Here is a 9,340-nt window from a genome sequence, read left to right on the forward strand (position 1 = left end):
CCAAATACTCCTATATTGCAACGGTTTAAAGTGCTTGTGGGTGGTTCAATTCAATTGGTAAATTGGTAAAACTATTCAACCGGTGCTTCAACCGATTCTTAGACCAGTGCCATTTTGATTTCCGCTCCAGTCCATCCCAATAACTACTGTAGTATGCATATGCATTGGACTATTCTGTTTTCCATGCCCGGTCCCCGTTTCGTCACGTTTGCGCAATGAGCCAAACAGCATGTTCGCTTGTTGGTTTCAGCCAACCCAAACCAGTCAGCTAACAGTATTTTCCTCTCACAATAAATTAGCACCGGCCAGCTTAAACCAACCCAGAAATCAACCAGCGATCGGGCCGGTGACGCCGTCCAAGTGTCCCCCACACGTGGATTCTGCTCTGGTCGGGCCGCACCGTTCTGTGGCCTGTGGCCCACCTGTAAGTCTTATCCAGCCCCACACGCGGCACGGCCCAGGAGGCCAGGGCCCAGGACCAGTCCTACCTCTCAGCGACCCACTGGCCGCACTAACCATCTTCCGGACCCACCGGCCAGTGATACGCCCTCCTCCCCTCTAAGCCCTAGCCAAACGCCGCCGCCTCACCCGACCCGGCTGCCTCACTACATTTCTAATCCGCCTCCCGAGCCCAAACCCTAAACCTAAACCTCTCACCCGCCGCCACCGCCGCCGCCACCACCACCACCGCCACTTCCGACGCCGCCCCGAGGCCCCCTCCCATCGCCGCCGACTTCCACCTCGGATTGAAGCAGTGAGTTTTTTCCGTCCCCTTCCATGTTCCTCGGGCTCGATTCGACCTGTTTCGTTTGTTTCCTGTCACTTTGTCGCCATTACTGATCGCTGAGTGTTGATGTATGCCGCAGATGTCGTCGGACGATGAGGTCAGGGAGCAGAAGGAGCTCGACCTCTCCTCCAACGACGTCGTCACTAAGTACAAGGCTGCCGCCGAAATCCTCAACAGTAAGTAACCTCGCCTTATCTCCCCCTTCTAACCTTATCACCCATCCTTGCGGTTGATCTGCTGTCCAGCAGCGTGCGTGGAGATTGTCTAGTTTTTCTAGTATTTGTTGCCGCTGGTTTTTGTTAATTGTTAGCTGTTCTTCAATTTAGATGTTTGGCGGTCTTTGTGAATTTTTAGTAGTAGCCGGATTTAGCTGTTGGGTTAGCAAATAGATTTCCCGTTACAGTTTTGAGAAGCGGAATTTGATATGTCAAATGGCGTTCATATTGACCATGATGTCTATACTGGTAGCAGTGGTTCTGGATTGCAGAGGAGGCTTCTACTTGGATGTTAGCACCACTTTGGTTGCCCCATTTTCTTGGGAAGTTTTATCTGTTATCTTATTTTGTATGTATGTTGAGTTTTGTTGTAATTGTGCTTACTTTGGCCTGATGATGCATACTAATATCAGAAATGAAATGCTAAAGTGTTTTATCACCTTTGCAACAGATGCTCTGAAGCTGGTTGTGTCTGAGTGCAAGCCAAAAGCGAAGATTGTTGACCTTTGTGAGAAGGGCGACTCTTTCATAAGAGAGTAATACATCTTTCTGTGTCTTAGTGCTCTTGATTGCTACTTTCTTGCTAATTTGCATCCTTACTTTGCGCTCATTGTTGGAATAGGCAAACTGGGAATGTCTACAAGAATGCAAAGAGGAAGATTGAAAGGGGCATTGCTTTCCCAACCTGTGTGTCCGTGAATAACACCGTATGCCACTTCTCACCACTTGCCACAGATGATGCAGTTCTGGAAGAAAATGATATGGTTAAAATGTAATTGTCTTGCTGCAACTATTTTTATAATCCCTTTCTGCAGGTATTGCTGTGGACCTCAACAATTTTGTTTTCCTTTTTGCAGTGATATGGGCTGTCATATTGATGGCTTTATTGCTGTGGTGGCACATACACATGTAATAGCAAATGGGCCTGTCACAGGAAGAGCAGCTGATGTTCTTGCTGCTGCCAACACAGCAGCAGAAGTTGCTATGCGACTTGTAAGACCTGGGAAGAAGGTATAAATGTTTTACAAAGCCCTAAGTTTATTTTTTCTTTCACAAGTTATATTTTATCTATCATTGTTGCTGTCTCCCTAAGTATATATCTTTGAAAGATGTTTGAAGTGTTGACCTAACTAAGTACTTCCTTTCTCATTTTGTGGGTGTGTACTGATTTGTTCGTTTCATTACTAATCCCCACTCTATATATTTTCAGAATAAGGATGTTACTGAAGCAATTCAGAAAGTTGCTGCTGCTTACGATTGCAAAATTGTGGAAGGTGTTCTTAGCCATCAACTGAAACAATTTGTGATTGATGGTAACAAAGTTGTTCTCAGTGTCTCCAATGCTGACACAAAGGTTGATGATGCTGACTTTGAAGAAAATGAAGTCTATGCAATCGATATTGTCACCAGCACTGGGGAGGGGAAGGTAAGAATTTCTGTTATTTGCATATGATCCTCCTTTTCCCCCCTGTTTGATCACATTTTTGTTTTATATTCGTGGCAGCCCAAGTTATTGGATGAGAAGCAGACCACCATCTACAAAAGGGCTGTAGACAAGAATTATCACTTGAAGATGAAAGCGTCAAGGTTTATTTTCAGTGAGATTAGCCAGAAGTTCCCAATCATGCCTTTTACTGCTAGGTTTGTGACTGCACAACGAATTTTGAGTTTTTAACTGTTCTACCTTTGTTGTTTTTTGAAACATGAGCTTATGAATTGCTATAGGGCATTAGAAGAGAAGCGTGCACGCTTAGGCTTGGTGGAATGCATGAACCATGAGCTATTACAGCCGTACCCTGTACTTCATGAGAAGCCAGGTAGAGACTACTCCCCTCGATATAATCACTGGACTGCTTGAATTCGTTTTTCAACATACCATAACTTCTCACTTTGGGTCTATATAAACTCCAGTAAGGTTTGTGGGCTTCTGGTGCAGATTGATTTATTTTAAGAGCCATCATATTAAGTGGTTGTATCATGCAGGTGATCTTGTTGCACACATAAAGTTCACTGTGCTTCTGATGCCCAATGGATCAGATAAGATTACATCACATCTGCTACAGGAGCTAAAGCCCACAAAATCCATTGAAGACAATGCTGAGATAAAGGCATGGCTTGCTTTGGGGACAAAATCAAAGAAGAAGGGTGGTGGAAAGAAGAAGAAAGGTTTGTCTCATGTACACAGTACACAATGCTCATTATTTTGTCGCCCCTGAGCTGCATGCTCATTTGGTTCTCTTGATAAACTAGTTACACGCTAATTTGTTTTGATTTTTTATGGTACACAACTCTTGTGCCTTTTGTCTATACTTGTTTATTTCGTATAATTCTTTGTACTTAGTTGTTTGTTTCCTCATGAATATAGGCAAGAAAGGAGATGCAGCAGAAGCAGATCCCATGGAGGCGACAAACGGTGCAAGCCAAGAATAATTCTGATTTTTGGAATTACTGCCTTCAGCTTTTTTTCTTGTTTCTTCACTGCATCTGATGGTGTTATATTACATTCAGTTGTGGAAAAAATGGAGTACTTTTTCTAGTGTCTTAAGAAATGAAGCATCCTGCTGCACATTATCGCATCTAATGGCACAAGGATAATTATCTACGAGGCATGCCCAGTGTTCTCTGTTCTTCACGTCCTTCACTTCGGATTTTTCTGAGCTGCTCCCAGCCTGGAAATTTTAGTGCTTGCATAAACAACGCATTCCAGTAGAAATTAGGATTTTAGGGGCTGTTTGGTTCCTGACCTGGGAATCTTGCTTGGGCCAGGCATCGCTTGATTTTAGTGCTGGCAGGGCTGTTTGGTTGGAGACCTGGGTGACTCGCTTGGCAAAAAGTGTTGCCTTGAAGTTGCCTGTAAAGCTGATTAGTTTTGCCTGGTGAGGCAAGGTCAGAGAAAGTCTGTTTGGTTCGATGTATGTGCCTGAGAATGCTTATGCGAGTGAAATTTTACTTTTTTTTTTATTGTTTGTATATGATTAATGAACACTATTATTGTGTGTTTACTAAATGAATAACTTAAGTTAATTATCTATTCTTTGTTAAAAAATTAATTTAATTTTTTTTCAAATGACATCTCTATGTATTTAATTATAGTAGAAAGTGATAAGTAAAGACAAAAAAATATTTTTGTGTTTAGACAGTAAAACAAATTGTCGCTACGTGACTCCTATTCCATTAGCTAATCATGGTGATTAGGCGAGACAACACTTGTGCCAGAGACAGTCGCTTAGTTTTGAATTACACTAATATTTTTCTGTATAAATATACAATAATTTATGGTTTCTTATATACTATGTTAGCGTTTATACATGGAAAAAGGGAGAGGAAGAACCTGCTGTAATCATGGTCTTATGGAATTAATCAAGTGACCATTAATATCAATAAAGATACTTTATGTGTTTAGACTAGGCAAACTATGCAGCCTGAGTTAGGCGGACGTTTTCCATCGCCTGGGCATGCGCATGGCTGCCTGGGTCAGGCGGACGTTTTCCATCGCCTGGGCATGCGCATGGCTGCCTGGGTCAGTCAAGCTCTCAGGGCTTCATCCAAACACTGCACAGGCAGTGTCCAAGCAAGCTCCTAGCCAGGCATCTTGTGTCCAGGTTCGTATCCAAACAGGCTTGGTTTCTGACCCGGGAATCTTGCCTGGGCTAGGCATCGCTTGATTTTAGTGCTAGCATTCCAGTGTTCGATTTCCAGCGTCTGGGGCTGGATGCAGTTGCCTGGGCGAGAGCCCCTAATATACCGCCAACTGCTGGGATGTAGCATCCAGATACAATCGTTTGAAGTATAGGTCTAACATCTTTCTGTTTGTGTTGCCTGGATTTTGTTGATCCGTCCAATCCAGCGGCTTGTGGCATATAAGATTTAAACTTTTCACCCTCCTGGGTCATAGTTTTCTGGGCTACATCTTTCTGTTTGTGGTGCCTGGATTTTGTTGATCTGTCCAGTCCGGTGGCTTGAGGCATAAGATTACTTTTTATCCTCCTGGGTCGATTTTGAGTAATGTAAGTCAGCAAAATGCCCAAAACGTGAACAACTGAGGCAATAGACTTGCGAGCAAATTTTCTTTGTGCAGACGAAATCCAATGTGACAGCATTTTAGCATTTTATTACGGCTCGGACTCTGACCAGGCCAGTCGGGCCTGCGGCCTGCCCGTCGGATGGTTATAATCAACCTTGATCTCCCATTCCTCTCGTTTCTCTCCCAAGCCTGGTGGTGTAGAACTGTCGATTAGGTCCTAGTTTATCTAGATTAGTGTCCAGCCGGCGATGTAATAAAGTGGTGTTTGGTTCTTCCTATCGCTGTCTCATCGGATGTTTGGACATATATATGGAGTATTAAATATAGACTAATTACGAAACCAATTGTACAGCTTACGACTAATTAGCGAGACGAATCTTTTAAGCCTAATTAGTCCATGATTGGACAATGTGGTGCTACATTAAACATGTGCTAATGACAGATTAATTATGCTTAATAAATTTGTCTCGTAGATTACTGACGGATTTTGTAATTTATTTTTTATTAGTATTCGAACACACCATATAATACCCTCATTTGACACCTCTTAAATTTTAGTCTAGATCTAAAAAAACCCTCCTAAGTCGCTCTGATTCTATCCTTGTCTCAATGGCGCTTACTCCGGCACCGGTGAAAGATCTGTGAGGGGCAGCATTTACTCCCACGCTGGTGAAGGATATGTAAGGGTCTGTGAGGGGCGCTTACTAACGGTGGAGATATTAATTTCTGGTTGCTTTTGTACAGGAGTCGAGTGTTGTCCAATGCTTCGGTGGCTCCTAACGGTGGCGGCCTGGTTATACGCATATGGAAGAGTATCTGCGGGTTTCGAAACGATGAGGTACTGGTCCATCGTGCACGCCCTCGTGCGCGTCGGTAAGGTAGTTAAGGAGATAAAGGAGATTTTTTTTTTTTTTGCACCCGATTCACTGCATAGATTGAATGGAGAGCGGAGAAATCCAACCATACAACCGACGGATCCGGCCAAGGATCAATCGCAAGCAGCGCAAAAAAAATGTAAATGACAGATCATAATAAAATACGGAGCAAGAACAAAAAATTAACATCTCCAAACGGAAAATAGTTTGACACTAGCTATATATTTGTGATAGTAATAGTTGGTTTAGTTAACTGGGAAGTGTGTAACATGTAGTTTGTGTATAATAAGAGGCATGCCATGACAGTAGACAATATTATTTATATAGTATTGAAATAATCTTAAAACTTTTGACATTATTAGCCATCATCCTATATGAAATTTACAAATTTGTGAGCCACATATAGAAGTGTGGTGAAAACAAAATTCAACTGAAGATCTTATATGATACCTGTCATTGAGAGCTGACTATGGATATTTATTTCGTGCAATCAATCAAATATTTTAACGAAATGAAAGAAGCTTAAAAAAATGGGAGAAATCATGTAGATAATATTCTGTTTATTGAAAGAGTTGATAACTCCTACTGCATGTTACTGTAATAATCTAATATGAGAAAAATACATTACAGGTTCCATCTCATTGTTGTACGTACATAAGGCAGCAACATATTCTTTAGTGACAGTATATATGAACTGAGAAGGTTGAATAAAAGTCCGTAGATAGGACAACGCACATGGTAAAGGCATATTCAGCATGGCAACAACTGAGGAATGTGTAACTGTAATTGTTAATTATGGACCTTTCTTAATACCAACAGATGATACAATTACACTAAGGGATGCCTCTTTCTATCTCACCAAGCAGCAAATGCTAGATCTAAGAAAGCAAGTATCTATAATAGAGGAAATATGTGGTCACTTTTTTTCTAAAAATGAAATGAGAAAAAAGTAGAATATATGCTGATACTACTTGAAGGACCTATTAATCAACATGATGCCTGCTGAAGGGAAAAGGAACCGAACATAGAAAGGGGTGCTTTATTGTAACCTTCTTGAGTGCCGATGTTGCAGATAGGAATATGAGTGAGCACCATTTGGTGTCTCTGTGTCTTTTTCCCTGAGCGCCTCTGGTCGTCTGGTGTTCCCCATCTCCATGAAATTTCACACCCAAGAAGTTATGAAAGGGCAAGAATTGCAAAAATGGTACTATATACCCAATTCACCATTCATGAACGGGCACAGTTGCATCGTCTTCAGTACCCTCTGTTTAATATTTAATAATTAGTTTAAAACTTGCCAAAAGTATCAATAGAAGTGACTTTCTAATGAGCAACAGTATCAGCATATGCGGTCAGGCAGATATCATCCAAAGAAAAAGAACTGCCCTTGTTAAGGTAGACACTGACGAATTTTTTGTTTGAGATATATATTCCTGCAGGGTTCAAAGCAGGAAAAAAAAGGCAACATGAACTTCCAAAGACTGCATACATAAATAGGCAGGTATGGACTGAATGCGCAAATAGAGAGCAGAGACATGATTCTAAGGTAAATACCAACTGCAAGGCAACTTGAAAATTGACTCATATGAAAGAACTGTCTAAATATCTAAATAGAAGCACCAACGCGATGGAGCATCGAACTGTCAATTAGAAGGTGAAAAATGGAAGGCAAGAAGTGTCGGCTAGATTTTCCATTGCCCTTAGTTCACCGAGAACACCAAAAAAGACCATATATATGTAAGGGTGCATTTCACCCAGTATGCCAAATAGTTCACTAAAAGCAGAATAGAAGTATCATAAAAGACAGAGCAGTCATCATAATATATGCAAATGGCTCATCCCAAATAAGAATAAAAAGATCACGAAAGAGTGATAATCATGATTGTGCGCTGTCAGTGACCTAAATAAGCCTTTAACAAAAGCATAGAAGCTCACTGTACAGCCATTATATATTCAGAATCTGGACATTGCCATGTTTCATACAGGTAACATGATGCCTAAATCCTGAAACAAGCAGGCGTTGTACAGTGTAACTTTAGGGATTTAACTAAACAGACACCAAGATTGTCCACACATATTGTTTATCAATTGCATACTTTCAATTTCCTAACTCTAATACGTCCTAGTCAAGACAAAGATTATGTAAAGCTATTAAAATTTCCTGACTCCGTAGTCTGTACGCTCATATTCTTACCTGAAGATCTATAAGGAGCAACGTTTATTCTTATCGCAAACACTGAAGATTTAGATTAAAATAATTTGGTCAACATTTTTTTTAAGATTTTGCCTGACCTTAACCAAATTATGAACCCATGATGAACCAAAATGTATTACAATCTACTAATCCAAGATAGGAAGGCATCATGGCTAAGAAATGCTTAAGCTGATATGTTACACTAGATTAGTGTTTCTATCATGGTGAATCAAATGTATTTCAATCTATATACTAACCCAGGTTAGGAAAATGTCAAGCACTAATAATCTGGCAATCATACGTACAGTTTGTCGCTGAAAATATATTTGTTAGCACTTCACTGTATTGGCTACCTATTTATAAATTCTCAGGTGGTAATACCAAGGCAGGTACATCTAGAGCTAGATATCTACCATGCTACAGTTACAGGTGTTTAAGAAGTGTGTGAACTTCTGAGGTGGTAATACTAAGGCAGGTATCTGTAAACATTGGGGAATAGTTTATGTGCTTTATGCAAAATAATCTTCAGGCTTTCTTTTTTCTGAGTGATCGTGCAACATCAACGAAAATGAAATTCTGCTACACTAAATTGAGATAACAACCTAGAACTCACATAGGGTTTGTTCATAGACCATCAAAAATTTGGAGGACTCAAACAAAATTGCAGAGCTATACCGACCGCCTGCAGGAGTTCGCGCGGAGGGGAGAGGGGGACCAAATCGGAGATCGGACGGCACGAGGAACACCGGCCCAACGAGGCCCGACTGCGAAGAAGACGAGGGCACGAGGAGGTGTATGGCACGGCAGGCGGAGGTGGAGGGTGGCGACCAGCGAGGAGGACGCCGCACGGCTCCTATGGCAGGCCGCCGCCGCCAAGGGCCGCCGTGCCGTGATTGGCCGTCCTTGGGGCGCCACCGCCGGGGAGAGTCCGTGGGGATGGCCTGTGACGCCGCCGCGGTGGGGTGCGCCCGTGGGGACGACCGACGATGGAGGGGCCATACCTTAGGCTGTCATTCGCGCCGCTGTGACCCGCTGCCTTGCGTCGCGAGGAGGAAGGGGCGTGGTGGAGGGCCAAGAGGAGGAGGAGGGTGGTTGCCGCCGCGCGGAGGGCGGGCCACCGCCGAGGTCACCCCGCGCCGTCGCCTCAGTCACGTTGCGACTTGGGAGCAAGGGAGGGAGCATACAGGAGAGAGAGAGAGAGGAGGGGGTGAGAAGTTTCCTGAAGGAGAATCAGGAGCTGGAGTA

The 9,340-nt window shown here is 42.6% G+C and overlaps 1 protein-coding gene across 1 annotated transcript; it reads left to right on the forward strand.

Moving 5' to 3' along the window:
- The first annotated feature begins 596 nt into the window (after positions 1 to 596).
- LOC136512525 (ERBB-3 BINDING PROTEIN 1-like) lies at positions 597 to 3,578 on the forward strand. The gene is made up of 10 exons (XM_066506487.1): positions 597 to 754; positions 867 to 963; positions 1,454 to 1,538; positions 1,625 to 1,774; positions 1,860 to 2,013; positions 2,213 to 2,428; positions 2,507 to 2,643; positions 2,728 to 2,819; positions 2,986 to 3,168; positions 3,368 to 3,578. The coding sequence occupies exons 2-10, from the start codon at positions 867 to 869 to the stop codon at positions 3,430 to 3,432; spliced, it is 1,179 nt and encodes a 392-aa protein (XP_066362584.1). The 5' UTR covers positions 597 to 754; the 3' UTR covers positions 3,433 to 3,578.
- The last annotated feature ends 5,762 nt before the right edge of the window (positions 3,579 to 9,340 follow it).

The sequence above is a fragment of the Miscanthus floridulus genome, chromosome 16 (assembly GCF_019320115.1).
Source record: "Miscanthus floridulus cultivar M001 chromosome 16, ASM1932011v1, whole genome shotgun sequence".
NCBI lineage: Eukaryota > Viridiplantae > Streptophyta > Magnoliopsida > Poales > Poaceae > Miscanthus > Miscanthus floridulus.

Coding starts and splice junctions, on each gene's coding strand:
- LOC136512525 (XM_066506487.1), top strand. CDS start 867: ATGTCGTCGGACGATGAGGTCAGGGAGCAGAAGGAGCTCGACCTCTCC. Junction 2,429..2,506: donor CCAGCACTGGGGAGGGGAAG/GTAAGAATTTCT, acceptor TATTCGTGGCAG/CCCAAGTTATTGGATGAGAA. Junction 3,169..3,367: donor TGGTGGAAAGAAGAAGAAAG/GTTTGTCTCATG, acceptor TCATGAATATAG/GCAAGAAAGGAGATGCAGCA.